This window comes from Tricharina praecox, assembly GCF_024521635.1.
Source record: "Tricharina praecox strain CBS 144465 chromosome Unknown BZA05scaffold_29, whole genome shotgun sequence".
In the NCBI taxonomy this organism is placed as follows: domain Eukaryota; kingdom Fungi; phylum Ascomycota; class Pezizomycetes; order Pezizales; family Pyronemataceae; genus Tricharina; species Tricharina praecox.
Genome location: NW_026250431.1, coordinates 111,057 through 134,701, shown reverse-complemented (window position 1 = coordinate 134,701; position 23,645 = coordinate 111,057). Strand labels below are relative to the sequence as shown.

Genomic DNA, 23,645 nt, shown 5'->3' with positions numbered 1-23,645 from the left:
TTCAAGCCCGACGCTTCAACAACTGAATGTGGGGAAATTTCCCCTGCGGGAAGCGAGGGTGTGATGGAGGTGCTCCCAGGGACAATAATTGTTCCCACAACGGCAACGACTCTGAGAGGAGCTTTGCCAGGTATGGATACGGTTGAGAAGTTACAGAGAGAAGAATCGAACGGCTGATTCTTTCCGCAGGATCGACTGTGCTAGTCAAGTTGTGTTCTTGACGCGTACCCCGAGTTATCAGAACCCTATCGCATAGGAGGCTCCCGGCCAATCTCCCGTCATTTGTCAACGACACTCCCGACACCAAGGGAAGCACCTGTCAACAGCGGTCTATAACAGACACCTTACCAACAGCCGCCCAACCCTTCACGAACCCTTAAAGACATCAAACAGTAAGTACCGCTGTTCCGCCTCTCTTTAGATGAACATGTTCACTCACGTACCTTCTGTGTGCACCACAGTGGAGAACAATATCGATCAAACTGGACTCACTGCCCAGAATTTGGCATCTCAGGATGGCTTGTCTGGCGATGAATCCACCATAAATTCATCGTTTTGCGAATCCACTACGCACATACGTGCCGAAGCCAATAGCGATGATGCGGAGACTCCTGCAAAGCCACCGAAGACGATGAAGTACATCGACGATGATGTCCGCCGCCGCCACACCTTCGACAAGCGCAGACAAAGGCTTTTCCAGGAGGTATTGTGACCACCTTTACTGCTACAGGACACAGCTAACGTTTCCAACAGGCAAGAGATTTGTCCATCCTATGTGGAACTGAGTATGCGCTCGTTGTCGCTTCGGACTCGCAAATCTTCACCGAAGCGTCCCCGAATCTCGCCGGATTGCTCTCCGATGAGGGAAGGAATGCTATCCTTGTAAGGAGCTCCCCGTAGCTTATATGGACCTTGGCTGACACGGCAAAGGATTGCCTGCATGGGAAGGTTGGAGAGAGCGACGCTGCGGATGGAGCGAGGGCGATCAACCAAAGTCCTTCTCCACCGGCCCCGGATATTGAGAATAGAGCGGCAGTCTAGGTGGAACAGCGTGGAGATGGCCATTTTACTAGAATCTCGCCGACGAAGTCTTTAGCAGCAGTTGAAGCGTGCTGCAGATTGCTTGCTTCTGTTTGTACCTGCTGAGATGGAAAGTCGACATCACTTGCCCAGCAAATAAATGCTCCTGTTTGTACCTGCTGAGATTGAGGGTTGACATCACATGCCCGGCTAATGAATGCTTCTGTTTGTACCTGCTGAGATGGATAATTGATGGCTTGCTTCTGCTTGTACCTGCTGAGATGGAGAAATGATATCATTGTCCACATCAATGAATGCTCTGAATAGTTTGCGCACGTCAAACGATAAAAATTGTGTCGAATCGAGAGGACACGTGACCGTAAAGGTACACGTAATCGTAGAGGTAGACGCTATACGAGTCGCCTGCCAGTCCTTTCAATCCGAAGTATAGGTTCAGTGGTATGGCCTAGGTATGAAGAATCGTGATCATTCTCACTCGGACGAGAGTGTGAAATAGGTTGTAGAATCATCCGCCGAAGCGGTGTACACAACATAGGACAGAAGACTTGGGACAAGATCCGTCATGTCAGTCGGGAAATGCAAATATACCTAGTACAGTAAGAGTACGCGGCCGATGCACTGGAAGGACCACTTGCAACTTGGTCCCTGGCTCTACATTGTACACGCACACATACGAATCCGTCATGTAATTCGATCCTTGAGTTCTCTTTTTGGATGTAAACCATCCCGATTGTGTACTGGGCGGCCGCTGCTCCGCGGGTCACGCTTACGTCCCCGTCGCTCCTCCTCCGCACCATCGTTCCACCACTCCACCATTCCCTCTCCGCATCCTTTAACCCCATCCCCGCCAAGTACCTAGAGGCTTCTATCGCCTTCGACTGTTCGACATATGCATGGCCGGGACATCTCAAACGGGTCTGTATTCATATCCTCCGGCAAGTGCAAAACTTCCATAATGCAGTGATGCTGACCGCCTCGTACCGTTAGTTCCAACACAGCTCTCTCTCGGGCCTCCAGGAGCGTGGAGGATGCATTACAAGTGTATCAGCTGCCTATTAGTGGGTAAGGATTCTCCTCCCCTCTTCCTCATACCCCGCTCCTCCTCCCCCCACACGAATCCAATGCTAACCGGTAGAAGCCGCTCCCGGTCTTTTCAACTGCCGCAGATACGTCTAGTTTCCCACACCTCTGCAGCGACTGCTCCCGCTTCGCCGTCCACATCAAGACCATCCTCGAAACCAACCCAGCGGCGCCGCGTTACATCGGGCATACGTTAAATCGGGCGTGCGTTCGTTCACCACACCATCACACAGCTGCTTTGCAGTATCTTCTACATGTTTCTGGCCGATGCATAGGCTACGGTTCCAGGGATCAGCTACTGCGGTTTGCCCACATGGCCTGTTATGAAGCATTGTCCTGTTACCCGAGTGCTTCCGGGACTGTGGTAGCGAGAGCTGTAGCAGGTGCCCATGTTCATGAGGCAAATAGCACGAAGGTATGAGGGTCCCCGAACCGGTGAGTCTATATACGACTGTGAATACTTATTGCGAGGCTGAAAAGTTTTTCGGCAGGGAGAAGCGCCGGTGCATGTTGCGGGAGATTGACGGCTGTCTCCGCGTAACTGTGAGATACGGAGGTGTGACGGGAGTCGCCTCTGCCGCAGCACACGCCGCCCGCCGGCACGCCAGCTACCACAGCAGTTTCGGGGGCGTACGCAAAATCCACGAAGAAGAATTTCTGTCGCCGGTCGGACTGGATGGGAAGGTTTTAACGCCGCCTTCGGCCTGAAAACAAGATGGGTGGGCCACCGTCCACGAGGCCGGTGTCTCAAAGTAGCATCGGCGCGTCATTATTCGGGTGGGACGAAAAAAAATGGACCGAATACTGGCGATGTTGGTGGCTTTCTGTGTTCATCGCTCTTTGTACAATGATTCGCTCATGCAAACGCCCAGCGCCAACAAGCACACACGCCCGCATATTGCCCTGGCATTCCCTCTTATCGTCAAGATTCTATTACCCCATTGCGTATCCCTCATTCCGCCGTCGCCAACAAAGGGAGCACCACGGGACCCAATGGTGGACTGGCTGCCGAGTGCTACCCTTCGCCATCCCCAAAAACTCTCTATTATAGCGGGCCGAAGTCTGAGACGTCTAAGACGCTACTCTGGACATCCGGAACGATTCCCGACAATCGAATCGCCTACTACTGGCCCGGAAGAATTCGGCCGAGCGCCTGATCGAGACTCAATGAGGCGGAAATTACCTTGGAAGTTACCGCTTAGCGGATACCAACTCCGTGGTATCCGTTGTATCCACCATGCACAAGATCGTTCTTTCGGCGATGGGCAAATTGGAGTCCTGCGAAACGAGATGGGTGCCAACAAGCGGGGTTCTTGCAAGGGCGTATCAGATTTAGCTCTGCAGTGGCGGGGCGGCGAAGTCATAAGTACACTAGAGTACACACCTTTCGAGCTCATACGAAATCCGGGGAATCTACAGTCGGTTGTCTAATGCTCGGTCAAGAGGTTATCGATTGAATTCTCACGGCGGAATCCCCACTAATTCTGAGACAAACGACCTGAAGTTACCTCAGTTCTTCACTTTCTTATCCTCCTAACGCCCCGCTTCGTTCATTTGCTTTTTCTGTTCGTCCGGTTAATTATTTGCTTCTGGCGTTACGTGATAAAGACCTTGGTGGGCATCCTTTCCGAACCCCGGGACCACATGTAACTAACTGACATTATCTTAGTGTTGGTATACCTCCACGAACGAGCCGACGCCGAGTGTGCGGTTGAGAAGGCATTCGAGACGGTCGTTCCATCCCCTCGCCTGATCGAGGCGTAGACATTGAACCGGCTCGGCGAGGACGTACACGAGTACACCCACGACACCGCCGCGTATGCTACGATAGCCACCCGATTCCGGCTCGGTCTCAGGGGCATGGAGAGGAACGGACATTCCCCAGCGAGCATCAGTGCATACCTTCATGACCGTCCCGAATATTCCCATCACCACCGCCGAAGCCGCTGAAAGGGCCTCACCTACGCAACCGAGCGCCGCATGTCCGCATGTCTCACGAATACCAACTTGCGCTGGATTGTTAGCGCAGGCCAGTGTGGTGGTACGACAGGACGTTTTACTATGCCTGCTTGAGATGAGCGTGCTTACTAGAGTTAACGCACATTCGCTTCCTTGACTCACGATGGATCCACGCTCGCTTCGTAGCGCTACTAGGATCACCGATGGACGTTCGGACCGCCTGCGGAGCTGGGCGAATAGCTTTCCCGGAACTCTTCATCCAATGCACCATGATGAAACATCAAAATAACGGTGGATAATCTTTGTTCCGGTTGCTCGATCTATTGAGCCTATTCATGGTCCTCGGGCGTCATTTTTGGACCATCTGAGACTATTTGACCTTTTTTAAAGCCTGCTTTGTCTTGAGATATTACCTGCTCCCGTTTTGGCTACTGACTGAGCCAGTGCAACCCGATCAGGGCCAACTTTTGCGGCGTAAAAGGCCGACGGTGATGTGAAGGGAATAATGGTGTGGAGGACCAATTGGTGGCAGGCAATACCGGCTTGTGGTGGGAAGGACCTCTCCCCGAATCAGTGTCGCGATCCCTGATGGGCCACCCCTCACGAGCCTTGTTTGAGACTTGTCCGCATTGGCGGTGTGCACGTACATGTGAGCGCTCCTACTGGTGTTGGTGGGAAGGATGCATACATGCCTCCTATCTCGAATCAAAACATCTGCAGATGTATTGGCCCCCCGTAAAAATCACCCACAGATACCCTCATCGCTAAAGGAACCCAACGGGAGGATATAAACAACGGCGGAGGCCCGCTTAAGACGACCAACGACCAATCCTCCAAATCAACCCGCCCACCCACCACTCCATCATCTCCCATCATGGCCACATTCGCCCCATACTACCCTTTCACTATCTCAGAATCACCCCTCTACACCTCGCACCTTCCTCACGATTATATGGCTAGCATTCAATTCTCCGATCCCCAAAACTCCTTTTTCGGAAACTCCGACTCGCCAAAATCATTCGTCCTGGATCCTGCCATTGCGGATCTGGGTATCCTAAACGGCTCAAGCCCGGGAATGTACGCACCAGAAGACTCGTTCCTTCCGGCTCACCATGAACCCTTCCGCATCGATGCAGTCACTCTCGCCCTTCTGAACGAAGCAAACAGGCTGGCGTTTCCCACGATCAGCTATAAGCGGTCGACTCCCGCCCCCGTACCCTCCATGTGGTTCGATTACACCTTCTCGCCATCCCATTCGGACTTGCCACTGGCCGGCGGAACCACGACAGGGGCGCTAGAAACGTACCAGAACAGCGATTCAATCCATTTCCCCCGCGGGCAAGGTTTTCCTTCCAGCACGACGTTGCAAGACATCACTGTCACCGATCCCCTCAGCTCCTGTTGCAACTACACAAACGGCAATAACTGTCGTTCGAATAGTTACAGTCCCGGTAGCAGCACCTCTCATGTCAGCATCGTCCCTAGCTCCCCCGCAAGCTGCACGAACGCCAAACATCTCCTAGAAGACAGCAGCGGCAGCCTTCTAACCCCGCACGAGAACGGAGCAACAGGGGCTTCATTCGACGACACTAAAGAACATGGCACCGCTAACGGAGTTGACGACGACGACGGCTACGATTCTGATCCGCCGACTAAGCATGGAAACCTCTGCTGGTGGGTTGGGTGTGCCAAGGTTTTCGACCGCTCCCGGCAGCTCGCCCATCACGTTGAGAGACACATTGAGCGTGAGCCGTGGGCAGGGAACAATCGGGTTATCTGTGGGTGGCGCGGCTGCAGCTGGTCCACAATTCCGGATGTGAACCGACGAAGGCGGACGCTCAGGGCACATATTTTCGGTGTCCATGTGCATTACACACCCTACCGGTGCCACTATTGCGGGAAGGCTCTCACCAAGTACAACCGCGAGATGCACGAACGGGAGATGCACGGTTCCGACGGCACCAGGTTGGGATGGCACATCAGGGTCCGCAGGGCGGCGTGTAGGAGCAGACGTGCGTTGCCGTGGCTTCGAGTTCTTCCTCGGAGTAGCTGATGAGCTCTCTGGGATATATGTTCTGTTTTCCTTTTCTACATTACGGTCTTCAAATGGGTTCGCTTCTTTGGGTTTCTTTCGGTTCGCACGTTTTCGGCCTTTGTCCTCTGGGTTTGGCTGCTCCCTCAGACCCTGTATACATGTATCTGGAAGCTTACGATTGTCCTCTTTTTTTCCTTCCTTTTCTTTTGTTTATGGAAGCTTATGGAAGCTTACGCGGGCGTTGTTCCCGGATATTCACAGCACATATACTTACAATTTCTTTTTTTTATACCTTTTTCCGTTCTCCAGCGGGTTCTGTTTCGGCCCAGCCCAAAAGTACCTGGATGGTATACGATTCTCTCATTTCATTCTTGGTTAGGTCTTTGCGTCTACCACGTGGCTACGTGGCTAACGAATATGGTTGTCTTGAATCCTTTGTTATTGCCTCGTGGGCTACGGTATATATCACAAGCCATGAATATGATCGTCTTGGTGCTATGTTGTTCTCTCCGTGCAATTTATTTAGTAATCATGCAACTATGAATGTGATCGTCTTGTGTTTTGATCTCCAGCTCGTAGGTGGGTATATTATTGCCATATCGTTCGCCTCCAACGTCCTATCACATCCTGAATATACCGAGTATACCGAGTTCAACACACCCATTTGTACCGCTATATCGATCACCTCTACCGTCCTATCATATCCTGAGCATACCGAGTCCAATACACACCTAAGCCCGCAATAATCGAAACGCCAAGATCCTTCGCCAGCTGACAACATGCTGCAGTAGACGAACACTCCTGGCTCCTGCAGGTATGTATCTAGGCGGTGCCGGAGCCTTGCGGTAATCTTCCTTGACGAGATTTGATTGTGAACGTACCACCCGTCGGCATCGACCTGGGCGTAGGATTGGTATTGGGGGTGCGCGTGGGCGTGCGCACAGGAATGTGGCGGCTTCTTGCTGCCTGCATCATCTTACCGTGCATATGTAGAGAATGTTATGTGTGGCGCTCCTGGTGCCCCGCATCAACACTCCGCACCACTCCGCACCAACCGCCATCCCGCAATACCAACATCAGCCACCGTAAGCCGCCGCCGGCCACCGCCAACCACCGCCAACCACCGCCAACCACCAGCCATTTCCACACCGCAACCCTGCCCGCACCACAACTGCCCCCCCGCTGATAGTTCTCAACCACTTGGGTTACAGTCCTCAGCCGCTTGAGTTACGGTCCGTAATAGGTATGGAGACAGATCCGACTGAACATGCAATCCAGGCTAACGGCGAGGTGCTGCGCGAGCGTGAGGGAAAACTTAAAAGTCTGGCCTGGCCTGGCCTGGTCTGGAGTACCCACCGATGGCGCGGTCTCGTTCCAGTGTACCGTCCACCGCTACGAGAGAGAATGCCGTATTCGCTCAAAGTCCGACGGCGCCTGCACCTGACGGGGGGGAAATCATTTTATTGACGTATCTATGGACCTAAGTAGAACACGACGTCCACAACAAGGAGAGCCACCGCCACAAGACTGGCTAATCGGCTTCCCTCGCCTGCCCGCGAGACATAAGTACACTACGTAGCCAATGGAAAAGCGCCGCGAGAGAGAATACCGTATGCGCTCGAAGTCCTCCGGCGCCTGGCTACCGCGCTTCCCACGGCGACCCTATCCCTGCACTTACCCCCACCCGGTGTGGTTGTAGCGCAGGCATCGCGGGGGCCGCCTTGGCTTACCTCGCGATCAAAGACATGTCACATAAATGACTACGTTAATTCCCCGGGCACCCCCTTCCGCTCCTGCTCCCGTTCCCGTTCCCGTTCCCGTCCCGTTCGCGTACCTCCACCCGGAATTCACCCACCCATGTGCCAGCTTACTCCCAACTGGGAACTGCGCGAGGTGCATTTCGATAAGCCACAGCTTACTTACATACATATGGGGTCGTCACATTGGTCAGGGTCTGGAGTTGGAGTTGGGTGTCCGGGTATACCCGCCGAACCGTCCGCTTTCGGCGTTTGAATTCTCGAGTAGCCAGCGCTGGCCGGACTGGGCCTGTTCGCTTGTCAGCTGCATTTTGAATATGCATACCATACAAAAGTGAGATGGAGTTTGAAACCCTCAGTTTCCGGGCGATGGGTGGCCGTAATTCGGCACACCACTCCAAGTTACATAACAATTGAGAAACGGCATATTGTCGACTTAACCACAATTTGGCAAATAAACTCTACGGACAACCACCAGTAAATACCAGCGTAATTAGCCCCGTAGTCGGAAAAAGTGTGGCGTGCTGTTGAACATCTGGATCGCCGAACGGGTCGTCGGGAGAGATGAAAGTTTGCTTGCGGCTGCAGCTATCTATGGTAACCTTCAACTCGGCAGAAACCCCAGGTTTGACATTGAAAATGCAGCTGGGCACCCAAACAGGCCCTTACACTATCTACTGTGGGACGCAGCTGGAACTGACGTCTTGGCGGCACTTTTCGACCCTTGGCTGCGGACCTTGGGAGGCTTTGTTGCCAAGATGTTGGGGCCAGGTGTGGATCCGGGTGCTGCTCTGCTTAGCCTTGCTTGTTTTGACTGTTCATTTTGGTTTTGATCGTTTCTGTGAAGATGTTGAGAGCAGTTGTGGATCCGGATGCTGCTCTGCTTAGACTTGCTTGTTTTGACTGTTCATTTTGGTTTTGTTTTGATCGTTTCTGTCGTCCGCCGCCGTCCGGATAACTACCTCGCTGCCCCATAAAACCCCCATGGTGCCCACTCCCCACGCTTCTTTCTTTACTCTCCTTCCTACATCATCTTCTCCTTCCTACATCATCTTCTCCTTCCTACATCATGTTCTTCTTCCAACTTAACCACAACAAAATCCGACACTCCGAAACACCACAACATCAACACACCCTATAATCCCTCCCATTCATTTACCATCTCATATGATGGTTCCTGCCGACAGCCCACGCCCAGCAACCAATGTGAGGCCGGCCAACATCAGTTCCAGGATCAACATTGGATTTCGCCCCCTCTGACCGGCTCAACGGCCGCCGGAACCTCCTTTTATCGGTGGATGGTTCTATTCGGAAGTCATCCGCCGATAAGAGTTGGTTCGGCCGATGTCGGTCGAACGCCGAAGCGTCCGTATTCGAATACGGGGGCCGAAGCGTGGGTCTTCGAAGGCGTGGGCTTCCGACAAGAGCTACAACCAGGGTTTCTTGGCGGCTGTTGAACCGTGGGCTGTAAGTTCTTCCCTCCGTGCCTGCCTATCCCGCCGTCCTCCTACTGATTGCAATAGCGTCTATTACGTTGCAGTGGTGGCTCGCATTGGAGCCGCCACTCCAACACCGGTCCTGGTGCCTTTCAACTGTGTGTCCCTTGTCGTTCCTTTATTTGATTTCGGCGGATTACGGAGGGCTTCGGCCATCACAATGATTACTTGGGGAGAGCTTCGGCCCCCCACAATATGTACCTGGGGTGGGCTTCGGCCCTGCTCACAGTGAAGGGTTTTGCAAAGGTATGTAAAACCTGTTGTTGTTTAAGGTTCAAACGGCTGATGATTGTTTCAGGGATAATAACATCCTTTGCTATGCGGCGCCAGATTGGCGTCGCTGCCACCCAACCAGAGCAAGTATTCTTTCCGCATGGACAAATAAAGCAGAGGCAGGGGAGGAGATCTTCGAGGAGTGAAGAAATGGCGAGCCGCGCTTCTCAAAGAGAGAGCGTAGGTAGGGTAGGAGATCTCCGGGAAGTGAAGAAATGGCGAGTAGTGTTCCTCAAGAGAGAGCGCAGGCGTTACTCGACGAGGACATAGTGGTGGGGTTCGCGGGTTCGTATTTGACGAAGACGGAGGGAGAGGAAAGTTTTAGATTTTTAGTGGCTTACATGTGGAGTGATTTTTGTTATTTTTTCTTTAGCATATCGGATCTGAATAGGAGGATGGTCTTGTTCATCGCCTATTGTGCCTGAAGATATTTTGGTGTAGTGTGAGAGATTCATGGCATTAAAAAGGCGTGGATACCTACTTGAGAGAGCAACCAAAAATCACAGTCCGGTGACAATAATGGTGAATACTGCGCCATATGCCATCGAGAGTACTTACCCAAGGCATGCTAGAGTACAAGCACCAGTATGTGAAATCTACATACAATACAAAAGCAAAAGTTCTGTCTCAAGGCATGTACTTACAACACATTACGCGTCGATTCTCCTGCGGCATAATACTGCCTACGTGCTGGCTCCACCGTGCTCTCGACCAGGGAATCCAACTTCCCTCCGCGCTCCAGAACACTCTCGATAGGTAGCTTGTGCAAAACAATCCTGGATTCCTGGTATCGACCGGCTCATGCTACCTACCTATAATAGCAGATCTGAGAATTCCATCTGATGCCTTCACGTAAACTTCCAGGCTGGAGATTCATAGCAATAAAAAGGCGTGGACCAAGTACTTGTGAGAGTAATCTAACATCCCAGTCCAGCGACAGTAATAGGTGAAGTCACCGGCAACTCTAGTGTGCAAAATTTAGTAACTTGTATCTTATGTGTTACGATGAGTTGCTGATATCTCAAGTCGGTATAGTATAGTGGTTAGTACGAAGCTTTGTGGATTCATGAATCAGCTTAGACCCATGTTCGATTCATGGTACCGACAATTCTTCAAATATCTTTTTTTCTTTGCTCTTTTACCTCTCGAGTAATCTTAGGAACATCACCGAGTGACCCCGAGAATAATATCCCAACGCGCACCGCACAGTACATTTTGCATGGCAACCCGTCACCGATATCGCGGTGCAGCCACTCCATACAACACGGAGATCAGAGCAACCAAGATATATAAGCACTTAAATAACGGCCGGTTCGATACGAGTATGTACACACTCGCGACAGGGCATAGGACTTCAAAGCACCCAAACAATATCCCGGCCAGATTAAAAGAAGAAGTAATGTGAGAAACACGCCTGAAAGCAAAGCAAGAAACACAACCCAATCCATGCCATCCATGCCATCCCATCCATCTACTTGCACAACAGACTCTGATTTTGCCTCACTAGTCCTCGTCCTGCTGGGCATACGAGTGCTTGCGCATCTCTCCCAGCCGCATTCGGGCCGCGTTGAGCTTGTTCTCGAGCTGGAGGATTTCGACCTATCGAGCTGGTTAGCGGACAGCAAGCGGTAGGTAGGTAAAGAAAGCAGGGAACGTACTTGCTGCTCCATCTCTTGGACCTTGAACTCGTGGCCGCTGAGTTCCGCCCAGTTGTCATCGTCACCCTCCTCACGGTTCTTTGCAGCGATGATACTCTGGACCTGGCGAACGAGCGATTTGCAGGCGTAGGTGACGGCCTTGGACGCGCCCTCCAGCCGCTCTTGCGATTTGGACATGAAGTCCGCCTTGACACGCGATGCGGCTACCAACTGCGCCGTCGAGGCTGCAACTTCGTTCGATGCGACGATCATCTGCTCGAGCTTGTTGCGTCCGCTGATGACACCGTCGGCAGTCTCGATCAACATGTTCGTCGACGAAGCGACAGCCTTCGAAGCCGAGATGAGACCTTCCGTCCACCGGTTGTTGCGCTTGTAGAAAGCCGCGCGCGAACTTCCTCCTTTGCCCTTGGCCACAATCTCTTGCTGCGATATCGTAGCGGCCTTGATGAGTTGAGCGATAGCATTGGTGACGGCGATAGCGGCTTCCAGAATAGACCTATCAGAGCGATGTTAATTTCTGGACCGACAGTGGAGGAGGAGATGCTTCTTACTCATGGATCCTCAACTCGTAGGTCGAATAGCCATCCTTCGACTTATTCTGAAGCTGCGCCAGACGAGCAGCGGCAGCCTCGATAGCCGCGGCAGCCTTACCCAACTCGCTGTCAACATGCTCACCGATATCCTTCTTGACATCCGTGATCTTGCTGCCCGTGCCGACGTACTGCTCGGTGAGCTTAGTCAACTTCTGCAGGCTGGCCTGGACCTCCAAGTTGTTGGTGATGACGATGTCCGCCTTCTGATCGGCGCTCAGATCGTCGAGACGGAACGACTGCAGGTTCTGGAAGAACTTAATCCCGTAATCGGCAGATTGGCGGGCTGCCGAGATCAGCGTCTCTATTTTCCTCTCATCGGAGATGAATCGCGTTACTCCCTTCGAGTTGAAGAGAACGTCGGCAATGGCGCTGGAAAAAGTGGTAACATTCTTGATGATCAGGGACTGGTGACTGCTAGGGCCATCCGCAATGAAGTTGTTGAACGTGGTCGCGAATTCGGTGGCACTGAAGGCGGCCTTTTCTATTTGAGACAACAGATAACCGGCGGTGGCATTCTGGTTCCCGGCGTTCATGGGAGATTCAAGTTCGTAGAGGGCATCATCGATGCGCTGGACACCACTCTGAAGAACGGAATCTGTTGAAATGATCAGCGGAAGTGCAATAGCCGGCAACGAGGAGGAAACGTACCAATGATCTCGTGCAGCCTCTTCAGATGCTCGAGAAGCAGGGTATCCATGAGTTCATCGTCCATCTTGGGTTCCTGCTCATGTGTCAGTAAAAGTCTATGCACGGACCGAGAACAAACTCACTCCTGCAGCCATCTTCTGCTCGTTGACCTCCAACAAAACTTGATCCATTCCAGCCTTGTAGACCTCAAGCTCCTCCTCCTTATCCTTAAGCTGTCTCTTGAGATCCTCACTAAGATCGGAGGTGCGAGAGTTGAGATCATCGATCTGCCGCTGCTTGGATCGCAGCAACTCCTCGAGATCCGCCATCTCACGGTTGTGCCGGGAAAGCATCGCGGAGAGCTCCCTACCCTTGCTGCTGTCCTGGTTGTTGGATTTCTCCTCGGCCATTCGGAGCTCGCGCTTCAGAGTCTCGACCTCATCTTTTTGGGACCCTTTGACGCGGTCCAGATCGTAAAGAGCACGATCTCTCTCTCGGATCATATCGGCCAACTCCAAGTTCTTGCTCTTCATCTCCCGCTCCAGCTTCTCCCGCTTATCGATGGCTTCCTGGGCGGAGGACGCCTTGAGCTGCAGCTGCTTGAACTTGCCCAGGAGGTCCAGGTGCTCGTGCCGAAGTTGAGAGTAAATCTTGGCGAGAGCATCGTACTTGCTCTTCCACAAATTGGCCTGCGCTGTAAACGGAAGGTAAGGATACTATATTCAGACCGAACGAGCTCGGGGAATGGGACTAACCTGTGAGAGACTGGATGAGACTCTCCTTCGATTCATGAAGTTGCTGGCTGTTGAGATTGAGGTTAGAAATCTCATTTTCTAGGGCCTTCACTTTCTATTCGTGCGAAAAGTTGACGTCAGCAGGTGACCGAATAAGCAGAAAACAGCACACGACTCACATTATCGTACGACTCGAGTAGAAGGCGGTTGTTATTCTGTTGTCCCTGCAGGTCCAACAACTGTCTTTCGAGTTCCGCAACGTGACCCTGGGCCTGCCTCGCATACTGGTCCCTGATCAACTGCTGCTCGGCTAACCTCTGCTGCTCGGCCAGCATCCGCTGCTGTTCCTCGAAATCTTGCTGCTGCTGCATCAGCATTGCCATCTGTTGCTGCTGTTCCAATTCCCGCTGTTGACGCAGTCGCTCCTGCTCCGCATTATGGTCTTCAATAGCTTGGGCGTTCGACCAGAAGTCGTCTATTGACTCGGGCTCTGGTGCGGCGGGTGGAGGAGGGGGCGGGGGCGTAGGTGCGGGGGTCTCCTTCGGGGCGACGGGTCGCTTCGGGAGTGTCGGAGGCGCGTCTTCTTCGCTCGTCAAGTTCGGCGGATCCTGTAGGTTTCCGGGTCAGCAAAACATCACCACGCCTGGGGAAAATATGTCTTTCGGAAATACCTGAGGAAGTCGCGGTATGGTGATAAGACTTGTCAAGTACCGCACGCTTGAACACTCGTAGTAGAAGCGGACCAATCTGTGGTGCTGACCCTCGTACCGCTGCCGTAGGGGAGCCAAAGCCTCATCATCGCCAGTAGTGATGATGTGCATAGCCCTCAGCATGCTGGTGATGAATTTGTAGATACCGTAACTCTCCTGCACCAGTGGTACCAACGACGAGATGCGGCATTCATTGTTCATTCCATGGCGGAAGTGAGAAAACACGAGCTTCTGGAACGTCTCGATCTGATCCTGTAGAGTCATAAGATCCGAAATCGTCTCATAACTAAACCGTCCGTTCAGCCTGCTGTCCGGTAAAGCCCACCGGAGAAAAGACATACCCCTCGTTCGGATCGTTGGTGGATTTCAGACTGATGTATTCCTCGTACTCGAATAATCCGTTGAATTCGGGGTGATACCGATGGAACTGTAGCTTCGCGCGCAGGAAATGGATGTACTCGCGGATCAAGGGACCGTAACCTGCGACATGTCATCAAATCATTAGCAACGCGTTCCCGGACTTCAAAGGGGGTAGACTTGGGACGGAACATACCGCGAATGCCATCCCCGATAACTCCCCTTCCAAGAGTCTCGATCCATCCCGCGTGGAATTGGGCCTCCCTGATCGATACTGGATGTCCCTCCTGCAGCACCTTGTGTACCGTGATCAATGCTTTGAATGTCTGCACTTCGTCGGCCATGATGGGCTGCCTGCACACAGTTTAGCATGTGATCCATTCATACCACTTGCGCGGACGGCAGCCGAGAATTCATACACTTTCATGCCGGCCCAGAACGACTGCGACGACTTGTGGTCCCACGTGTAGACGATACATGAGCGGACATGTTTCCCTGGGAATGCGTGTTAGCAATCGGTGTCGCGGGGTACGGAGGGGGAGGCGGAGGCTCCAGGGAGTGATCGGTCGTGCGCGGGCGGAGGGAGTGGCGTCATACGTTTCGGAGCAGTCTCCTCGATGTTGGTGGCTTTCTTGATGTTGATGACCAGGTCGGATTCGGACCTAAAGGATCGCGTGAGGTCGGATTAGCCCTTGCAACTATTCAACGCGTCGAGCGGGGAGATGGCAGCGTATATAGGCGAAGGCGATGGGAGTGAGGGGTCCTACCGGCTCATGTCCACATTCCTAGTGCCGGAGTACGACATGACGAATGCTGCTTTGTTTCTTGCGATGACGACTGTGATGGCGAGGAAATCGGGGGGCAGATGAAGATGTGTTTATAAGTTCTCGGATGTCGGAGGAACGATCGCGGTAGAATGTGGTGAAATGAGATGGACGGGGCTTGTGCTCTGATTGCGATGCGCAGCCTGACAAGGTAGCTTACGGACGTAAATGTCGTAAGCTGTTCCGGCTGGTGTGGCGAAGGCATTGCGACCAGGGATAGTTGTGTGCATAGGATGCGGACGTGGAGGAGCGGAGCCTCAGATGGCGAATACGCGATCGATTCGATTAGATAATCGGCGATCAATAAGATACGGCGTTGATCACCAACGGACCGCCCACGCGCAGTTAACAGAAGATCCGAATGTCATAGTCCAGCTCCATAGAGAATTCTCGTGTTGGTAGTGAGAAATGAAGAGAACTATTTCTCAAGGTTCCGATAAACACACCATTGCCGCTAATCACGCTGCATCTCGGCCGTAACTACGGAAACACGCATCTTTTTCCGTGGCAATAGTTCGTCGAGTAGAGACGCAGCATGAAGTCATTCAAAACACGTCCAATTGCTACGAATCGCGGGGCAAGAGCTACAAACATAATCCGAATAGATAGACAATCAGAGGGGCAGCTCGACGCTTCATTCTCACCGCAGCCGTGCCCAACAACGCATCGTCTCAATTCAACGCTTCACCAACGAGCACACACGTATTTCGAACCACAGGCCCAACATGCTCAGAAAGCTCGCTATGCAGAGGAGGTACATGGCCGGCGAAGAGTCGCGTGGCACTCGCATCTTGCGCAGCGTCGTGTGGTAGCATATTGTCTGGACCTTTAACGCCGCCAAAGTTATGGTCAGTGGGTAGATACATCACGGTAGCAGTAGCAGTCCACAGCCACACCCCAACTCCGAGACTAAGTAGCTATAGGAGACAGAGGAGGCAGACGAGGGGGAATAAAGCGATGGAAAGGATGGGTGCTGCCTACACAAGCAATGAATATCCACGCCGGCAGGAGCATCTGAGAATCGTTCAAGCCGATAAGGGCGAGTGCCCAAGACGTTAGGTAGGCGTTGATGGCATTGATGGAGAAAAGTCGCACAATGGTCGCTGGAACGAAGCATTCACATCAGACACGAACAACCCCTAGAGGAACTGAGAAAGGAGAGGTGTTTGGGCTGCGGGCACGATCTGGAGTTGCAATGGCAACGCGCGATGACATCACATCCCAAGGTAATGGGCACCATCGCCGCGTTCGCACTTGTGGTGAATCCCGTCCCCACTTTATTGAAGGGCAAAAACACGAACGAACCTGTCGGGGTGTAGAATATCAACCTAGGTCGGATTAGCTGATGAAGATGGTATCATCGCCGAGAGCTTGGAGGGCGGGGTAGTTACCATCGAGCCATAAGATTGTTTATGAACATGTACGACAAAATCGCGGAGGACGCACACTTATCGCCTGGGTGTCAGCAGAGCCTACGACGCAGATGCCGAGCCACCTGGAAGCCCCGCACTCGAGATACGTACCCACACGGCCGCCAGCCACAACTCGACCTCTGCGCAGACAAAATCCTGTCCCGCCTTCGAGTTCCACGCTTCGTAGATGCATCTAGCAAGACCGAACAGACTCGGGCCTATCGACAGCCCCCGACAGACCAACAACGGAAACCGGTATCGTCTGGGGACGCCGAGGACCGACGCTACTCTCGGGTGCTGGAAGTCCCCATCGTCGTCGGCGGAGGCGGCGAAAGGAACAGTGGCGGGATGGTAGCGCAGGGGAGCCAGGTCGATCGCGGGGTGCGACACTTGCGATGTCGCGGCAAGGTGCGGGGAGCAGGGTCGGCAACTTGAATTCGGCAGATTGGCGATCGAGCAGGTGAGCGCTATGCGGGAGCGATGGTGGACGGCGCGAAGAACGAGTGCCTTAGCTGCACCGTAACTGGGCACTCGAGTTAGCGGGCGAGCAAACGAGTGAATGGGATTCCCGAGAGGCTATTACGGAGCGGGAGTAGTCGGACGGTGTAGATGGATGTCGTGTGGAGGTGGAAGACAGTGATGAGAAGCGTACCTAAGAGCTGGAGGGCATGCGGGCGGTCGACTTTAAGACTGGCTGGCTGCTCGGCGACGACGATGATGTCTTCAAGTGCAGACTCGCAACGCCTGTCAACTTGCGGCGGTCTGTGCTCGATAGTTATGGCTCGCTGGGATGTGCCGTGCCCTGAGCCCAGCTTTGGTGAGATCAGCCTGAGGATACACTAGAGTCATTTAGCGCGCCAAGTTGACTCTATTGCAGAGCCGCATTGGCCGCTCTCTGCCTCCGACCGCCTTCCGCGGCGTTCAACCAATTCCTCACTCCCTCACTCGTCGCTGCGATAGTAACGGCGGCAATACTGTCTCCGGAACGTCCTTGTTCCACATATCCTCCAACTCCTCTTTCCATCGCCCACGACGCGATCCAAAGGCACATTTCCCCGTTACTGCCTGTGGTTGCCTCGGAACCACAAGATTCCAACATCTGAAGAGCCTGTTAGAAGTTAAGTGAAGCTTATTTCAGCTCACTCTCTTGATGGCAGTGAATGACAGCTGTAGCGGCGGGCTTTTCTCGGACAATATGATGGGAAAGATCTGTTACCAGAGGGGCAGATTGGCGGGGGGAGTCGTGAGGCCGATAAACCATGGAAGTAGGAAAGGTTCATTCCTAGCCACGGAAGGAAAGCATAGGTGAGTAGGATATCTACACTTATTTCCCGGTCTCCCCCCGCTGTGGCAATCGTAGTTGAGCTGACCAAACCGAGACACGGTCAATAGGATACCTAGTGGCGATGATGTTTTCCACTCGTGTCGGATCGTCCAAACCCCTCCCCTCCGCCCACCGAAGTTCCGCCTTCCTCCCTCGTCGCGACCATCTTACCAATTTGGCTACACAATACACACGTGCTATATAAACGCCATACAGGTACTCGTCAGGTGACTTCGTGCGCGGAGAACACCGTTAGGGACGGAACTGGCGACCATGGTGGACGGCGGAAGCACATGGCATCCTGTGCGGCGTGGTGCTAGCAGCGATCGGGTGTGCCTAATTCAACGGCACATTGGATTCCGGCCGATAGTCGAACGAGGAGGGATGATGGTGGTTTATTTCGCTTTCGTGAAGAATTGAGCCCCGCCATACAGTGCCCCGAGAGACTACCCGAGGATGAAAGGGGATCATTCTCGGTCTGCAAGAATGGCTACATGAGACATCTACCAATGTTCATCCATCACTCGATATCACCGACACAAAACCCCAACAACGCTGTGTGACAATAAATTGATATTCTCCCTCATGCACTCCCGCAAGCGAAGAGCACGCTGAGCATAGTGGTCATTGGAATTGCATACTACCTACGAGTAAATACCGATATCCTATTCCTGTCCAACAGCAATGAAGATACAACAAGCAACTCTTCCAGAAGGCAAATTACAAGAATCTTTCCTTTGCGAGTCACCGCAGCCTGAGCCGAGGCAGGGAAAATTACCGTGGCCTGAATGTGTCGAACGATAGAGCAATCTGGAAGCAGGTTGGTGGGAAAACACCATGCACATCTCCCCCACGCACACCCTCCCCGCTTTCTACTCTCCTCGCATGACCATTGCAATCGGGAGAATGAAAAATGATAGTTCCGAGAAGGCGGTCGTTAGCGGCCGTCTCGATGCTGGGCGACCGAGAGTCGGCAGGTTGGTGAAACTAGACGTGAATGTGGACGATCGAGGGCTGAAAAGATGGCTTAAAGGCGGCATGCTTGGCGGTGACTTTGAGCAAGTGGGAACGCCAGTGAGAATGTCTCCTCACCCTACCTTCCCCCAACCCCCACCGCCACTATCAGAATTGTGAGTAACGCAATTGGTTGTTCTGATGCCGGCGACGACGAGCACATTGGGTACTCCACCAGTACCTTTAGGCAGCATGGAGCCCGCTGCCTCGCTGTGTTCAAATACCTCTACACGGAACCCGAAAAAAGCTGCCTAAGCAATTCCGCCCCTCAATGTATCACCTCCCGTCGACGCGAGCACAGCAACATGGTTATGAAGAAACTGACGCCGTGCACCCGACGGTGGACCATTCGAACGATCAACTTATGGATACCGAGGCGGTTGAATTGCAACCGTAAGCATCCGGTCAGGAGGGGAGGGGGAGGGGGGAAGGGGGGGGGGGTTGCGGATGCAAAAAAAAATAAAAAATCGGCGGGAATGGCGGTATGTAGGATACGAGGTGATAGCGGCCGTTCGACGAAATACTCACCCGACTCTGACGATGGCAAGCTGTGTAAGCGGGCTGCGCTATCACGAGAACCGACCTCGGGCTGGCGGATAGGATTGATCTGGTGCATCGCCGGCGTGTCGATGGTGTTTCTGCTCAATCTGTTAATCACTATCTGGGTGGTGAAGATGTTTTCGGTCCACGATGGACTGGGGACTGTCTACAAGGGCTCCTGCGCAGAAGCGAAGACGCTGTCGGTGTGGATTCATGCCCTGATCAATGCGCTGGGTACGTTGGCATTGAGCGGCAGCAACTATGCGCAGCAGTGCTTGACGAGCCCTACTCGCGAGGAGGTCGATCGAGCCCACGCGAAGGGAGAGTGGCTCGACATCGGCATGCCGAGCGTCAGGAATCTGTGGAGAGTCAAGTGGAGAAGGATGGTACTGTGGTGGTTCCTCGCAGTCACGTCGGTACCGCTGCACTTGTTGTAAGTCTCGGTCATCAATTACAGGCGTAGGTCTGCGAGTACTGACATGCATATTGCGCAGATACAATAGTGCCGTGTTCACAACGATAGCATTGAAATATTATTCGGTGGCTGTTGTTCTGGAGAATATGTTTTCGTCGGAACCCCCAACGATCAATTTCACCAATCCTAATATTTGGCCTATGCCCCTCAACACCACGGACATAGGAAACTTCGCGCTGCAGCCGTGGATAGAATTTCTCGCCCATGCTAGAAACTGGACGGTGATCTCGTCTCGAGAATGTTTCAGAGACTACGACAAAACATTTGTCTCCGGAAACAGAAATGTCGCAGTGGTATTACAGGGAAACAGTACCGAAGGGTTATTGAATGGCTTTCCCGTGATGGAGACTTTCACTGTCGAACGATGGCTCTCCGATCCAGTAAGGTTTCTTTCGACTGACTTCATGCATCCTAAAGAAAGTAACAAAAGAATGGATGTTGTTCGATCGGGTGGAGAGTGGAGGGTTCGAAATCTAGAAGGACAGGTCGTTCCGGTCAAGGAATGCCGTGCCGAAGTCGTGGACGAATCTTGCAAGCTGCAGTTCTCCACGTTGATACTCGCCATCGTTATCGTGTGTAGTGCCGTTAAAGTTGCCTGCATCACCCTGATTCTTTTCGAACGAAACTTCATCCCGCTGGTTACCATCGGCGACGCAATCCAGAGTTTCCTTTTGAAGCCGGATCCGAACACTACTGGGATATGCTACGCCGACAAGCAGTACATCGCGGCTCAGCGGAAAGCGGGAATACCGTGGAACAGCGGAGATTTGCGGCCGCAGCCGTGGAAACGCCGCTCATACCACTGGTGGAATGTCGTCAGTCTCAGGCGGTGGATTGTCAATGTGTCCTGCATGTGCATCAGTCTCGCCGCTGTGGCATATTTATTACATCGAGCTGTCACGGCGGATATAATGGCCCACCTTTTCAATACACTCAAAGATATTTGGAATCGCGGGTTTGGGCAGGCCAGTTTCGAATCCATAATCCAACTGAACAGCAACCCGAATTCCGACTGGGTCCCGAGCCTAACTGAGGCTGTTCTCCTTGCCAACTTACCTCAGACAATCCTTTCCCTCCTCTACCTAATGTACAATGCGCTTTTTACCATCATGCTGTCGGCCCTCGAATGGAACAGTTATGCCAACTCTCGAAAGCCACTGCGGGTCACCAGCCCGCGCGATGGTCAGCGAAGCACATACTACCTCCAACTGCCGTACCGCTTCGCCCTCACTCTTATGATCTTCTCGGGGATCCTCCACTGGCTCACGTCCCAGGCGCTATTCTTCGCACGAATCGATACATATCCTTTACATATACCGGGTAGGCCGTAACACGATGAAATCTACACACGCTCGGAGGTGTGCTTCAGCACTATGGCTATAATCCTAGCGCTCGCGATGGGAGCTCTAGCGGTAGTCGCAATCATCGTCATGGGTTTACGGAAATACCGCCACGACATGCCGATTCCCAGCGGCTGCTCGGCGGCCATCAGCGCGGCTTGCCATGCACCCAGCGCGAACGAGACCGTGGGGGAAGAGATCATATCGAAGCCGTTGCAGTGGGGGGATGTCAGTGTTGGCTTCGCGGATGGGGGAACGGGACATCTGGCGTTCTCGGCTGATGCAGTCGGGGAGCCGATAGTGGGGAAGGAGTACGCTGGGCTAAGGGAGAGACGGGATGCTTTGTGATGTGTACGCGCAGATGTTGGAGTGAACGAGTTGGTGGATGTAGCTACATACAGTGCATATTTATTTGGAGTGGGGCAGTGGGCGGTACGGAAGTCTATTCGAGCATCTCTTTTTTGTGGTTCATTCGTTGATTGCATGCGACCTATCTACCTGATCATTGCAATATCTACCCGTGCATCCTACCCCCCCGTTTCCACGCCACTGTCCAACCCAACTTTCATCAGGCGGCCCGATTTGGCTTTCAATGCCCTCCGCCCTGGCCTTTCCCGACAGTATGTGATCACTCCAAGCAGAGACAGAGCTGGGAAGAGGCAACGTTCGTTCCCTCGCCACGTTCGCCTCCTCCACTCGCCCCACGCCCCACGCACCCGCGCCCTCGATTCGTCCCCCCTTCGCCGCAAGTCTCTGGTCCGCTATTCTACGTCGCCTGGCTCCTCAACTTCAGCACCCTCCTCCTCCTCCTCCTCCTCCTCCTCCTCCTCGAGTCGCCTCAGCTCAGCTCTCTCTTCCCGCTCACTGCGCTCCCACTCGGATACCTCACTTGCTGTATCTTGCTCACCGGCCTCTGGCATCCGTCTGCCCACAGCAGACTCTCAGTGGTGGAGAGGAAATCTAGGATAGCCTAGCTGCATCGCTCGTCTGCGAAGAGGTCCCGGATTTTCGAAGCGGTCCTTGCCCCTCCCTGGGGCCTGTCTTCTTTCGGACCTGTGCCCACAGTGTTTTTCTGCTGGCTTCTATTCGAGCATTCGAGGTTTGCACGTAATGTACAAGCGCGATTGCATCATCAGATGGCCACTCGAAATCTGGATTCACGCGGTGGATGGATTGGATGGCGAGCTCACATGGTTTCCTTATGCCCGCTGAATGGATGGTTGACGCTGCTTAGTCTTTCTTGCTTGTGAATAGTAATGAAAGCCCTGGCGGTATCGTGTTGAAATGAATCATGAAACAAGGAGTCGTGGAATGGTGATATGACTGGGTACATATACTCTTAGCCATGGGGTCATGTCCCAGCTCTTGATTAGCAAGACTACCTTCACGAAGGTATAACCTAGGTAGATACCGATATGCATAGGCCATCTGTTCGATATTTTCGCCACTTATAGCCTTATTTTCCATCGCATCATGGAAGCGCACTCGATCAGAAACTTCCTGTGCTCTGAGGTGAGACTTTCCGAAACTCAAAGTTGCCATTCGGGACGGCCGATTAGACGATTCCCGTCGCTTCTGTTCCGCAGACAACATTCCTCTAGGCTGAACGGTCCCCGCTTTCGTTCCCCGCATACCTCCCAGTATTATTCTTCCGCTTCATCGGTTGCCCTTCTCCCTTGCACTAGTCCTAGGAAATGCTTAAGCATCTGCCTCTCCTTCTCGCATCCGCAAACCTGATATATATCCCGTTCTCCCTGTCCCTTGTCCCTTGTCTCCTCTGCTGGGGCCTTCTTGCCAACGTCTCTGTAATGGCAATGAAGTGAACTCAAGTATCGCTGGAATGCACCGCGTGTCTGTGAAGAAGTCTCAGACCTTGAGCTATTGATATCTCGTCCTACCTCCATCCCGATAAGGCCTCTTGCTGGCTCTTCCACTCCGCGCAGCACTCGAAGAGATGTTTTCATATCTGGATCTTGTCCTACCACCACCAACACTTCGCATCGGAGCTGCCGGTCGTCCACTGTGCGTATTGTCTTGCAAGGCAATGCGCTGTCTCGATCTGATATGTAGCATCTGTCGACTAGGCGTTTATTAGCGGCCTCCTCCGCGTCGTTGACGCCCAGCCACGCGCGGTGTGCGAAGACGAGGAGGAGCTAGAGAGATTAGATGGAGCAGGGGTCCGAAGATAATCTCCGCCGATGCAGAGTTTTCTCGCTTGCGCTGTCTCTTTTAGCGAGAACGTCCAAGTTGCGCCTGAATCCGAATGCCCTTGGCGTCGAAAGCTCTCATCGCACGCTGTGACATGAGCCTGATGTCTGATTAGGTTTGGGTTGTCACTTTTTCTGGCTGGTTGATTCAGAGGGCAGTCCTCCCCGCCGGCTTATCTGTAACGATGT

General features: G+C 53.1%; 6 protein-coding genes and 1 non-coding gene across 7 annotated transcripts; 5 read left to right on the top strand and 2 right to left on the bottom strand.

Annotated features, from left to right (window-relative positions):
- Positions 1-631: 631 nt before the first annotated feature.
- Positions 632-1,041, top strand: BZA05DRAFT_448194 (uncharacterized protein; the record flags this gene model as incomplete). The annotated part of the gene is made up of 3 exons (XM_051487231.1): positions 632-703; positions 754-882; positions 931-1,041. The coding sequence occupies 3 exons, from the start codon at positions 632-634 to the stop codon at positions 1,039-1,041; spliced, it is 312 nt and encodes a 103-aa protein (XP_051336035.1).
- A 1,459-nt stretch (positions 1,042-2,500) lies between these two features.
- On the top strand, positions 2,501-3,626 carry BZA05DRAFT_156111 (uncharacterized protein). Its single transcript, XM_051479039.1, has 2 exons — positions 2,501-2,536; positions 2,602-3,626. The coding sequence occupies exon 2, from the start codon at positions 2,914-2,916 to the stop codon at positions 3,550-3,552; it is 639 nt and encodes a 212-aa protein (XP_051336034.1). The 5' UTR covers positions 2,501-2,536; positions 2,602-2,913; the 3' UTR covers positions 3,553-3,626.
- A 1,328-nt stretch (positions 3,627-4,954) lies between these two features.
- BZA05DRAFT_421639 (uncharacterized protein) lies at positions 4,955-7,650 on the top strand (the record flags this gene model as incomplete). Its single annotated transcript, XM_051485741.1, has 8 exons — positions 4,955-5,382; positions 5,521-6,092; positions 6,688-6,690; positions 6,904-6,929; positions 7,109-7,200; positions 7,327-7,351; positions 7,394-7,418; positions 7,604-7,650. The coding sequence occupies 8 exons, from the start codon at positions 4,955-4,957 to the stop codon at positions 7,648-7,650; spliced, it is 1,218 nt and encodes a 405-aa protein (XP_051336033.1).
- Positions 7,651-10,666: 3,016 nt separating this feature from the next.
- On the top strand, positions 10,667-10,748 carry BZA05DRAFT_t269. Its single transcript has one exon. It is a non-coding gene; the product is annotated as a tRNA-His (tRNA).
- A 396-nt stretch (positions 10,749-11,144) lies between these two features.
- BZA05DRAFT_342841 (ANTH domain-containing protein) lies at positions 11,145-15,125 on the bottom strand (the record flags this gene model as incomplete). The annotated part of the gene is made up of 13 exons (XM_051481053.1): positions 11,145-11,240; positions 11,300-11,795; positions 11,851-12,487; positions 12,541-12,616; positions 12,663-13,213; positions 13,275-13,368; positions 13,433-13,861; positions 13,925-14,249; positions 14,305-14,443; positions 14,517-14,674; positions 14,740-14,815; positions 14,918-14,982; positions 15,088-15,125. The coding sequence occupies 13 exons, from the start codon at positions 15,123-15,125 to the stop codon at positions 11,145-11,147; spliced, it is 3,180 nt and encodes a 1,059-aa protein (XP_051336032.1).
- Positions 15,126-16,472: 1,347 nt separating this feature from the next.
- Positions 16,473-17,558, bottom strand: BZA05DRAFT_421637 (uncharacterized protein; the record flags this gene model as incomplete). The annotated part of the gene is made up of 4 exons (XM_051485740.1): positions 16,473-16,514; positions 16,668-17,068; positions 17,209-17,395; positions 17,532-17,558. The coding sequence occupies 4 exons, from the start codon at positions 17,556-17,558 to the stop codon at positions 16,473-16,475; spliced, it is 657 nt and encodes a 218-aa protein (XP_051336031.1).
- A 1,767-nt stretch (positions 17,559-19,325) lies between these two features.
- BZA05DRAFT_409130 (uncharacterized protein) lies at positions 19,326-21,606 on the top strand. Its single transcript, XM_051484767.1, has 3 exons — positions 19,326-19,867; positions 19,929-21,236; positions 21,279-21,606. Exons 1-3 carry the CDS (start codon positions 19,371-19,373, stop codon positions 21,595-21,597), a joined length of 2,124 nt encoding a protein of 707 aa, XP_051336030.1. The 5' UTR covers positions 19,326-19,370; the 3' UTR covers positions 21,598-21,606.
- Positions 21,607-23,645: the final 2,039 nt, after the last annotated feature.

Coding starts and splice junctions, on each gene's coding strand:
- BZA05DRAFT_156111 (XM_051479039.1), top strand. CDS start 2,914: ATGGACCGAATACTGGCGATGTTGGTGGCTTTCTGTGTTCATCGCTCT.
- BZA05DRAFT_409130 (XM_051484767.1), top strand. CDS start 19,371: ATGGCGGTATGTAGGATACGAGGTGATAGCGGCCGTTCGACGAAATAC. Junction 19,868..19,928: donor TCGGTACCGCTGCACTTGTT/GTAAGTCTCGGT, acceptor CATATTGCGCAG/ATACAATAGTGCCGTGTTCA. Junction 21,237..21,278: donor TTACATATACCGGGTAGGCC/GTAACACGATGA, acceptor GGTGTGCTTCAG/CACTATGGCTATAATCCTAG.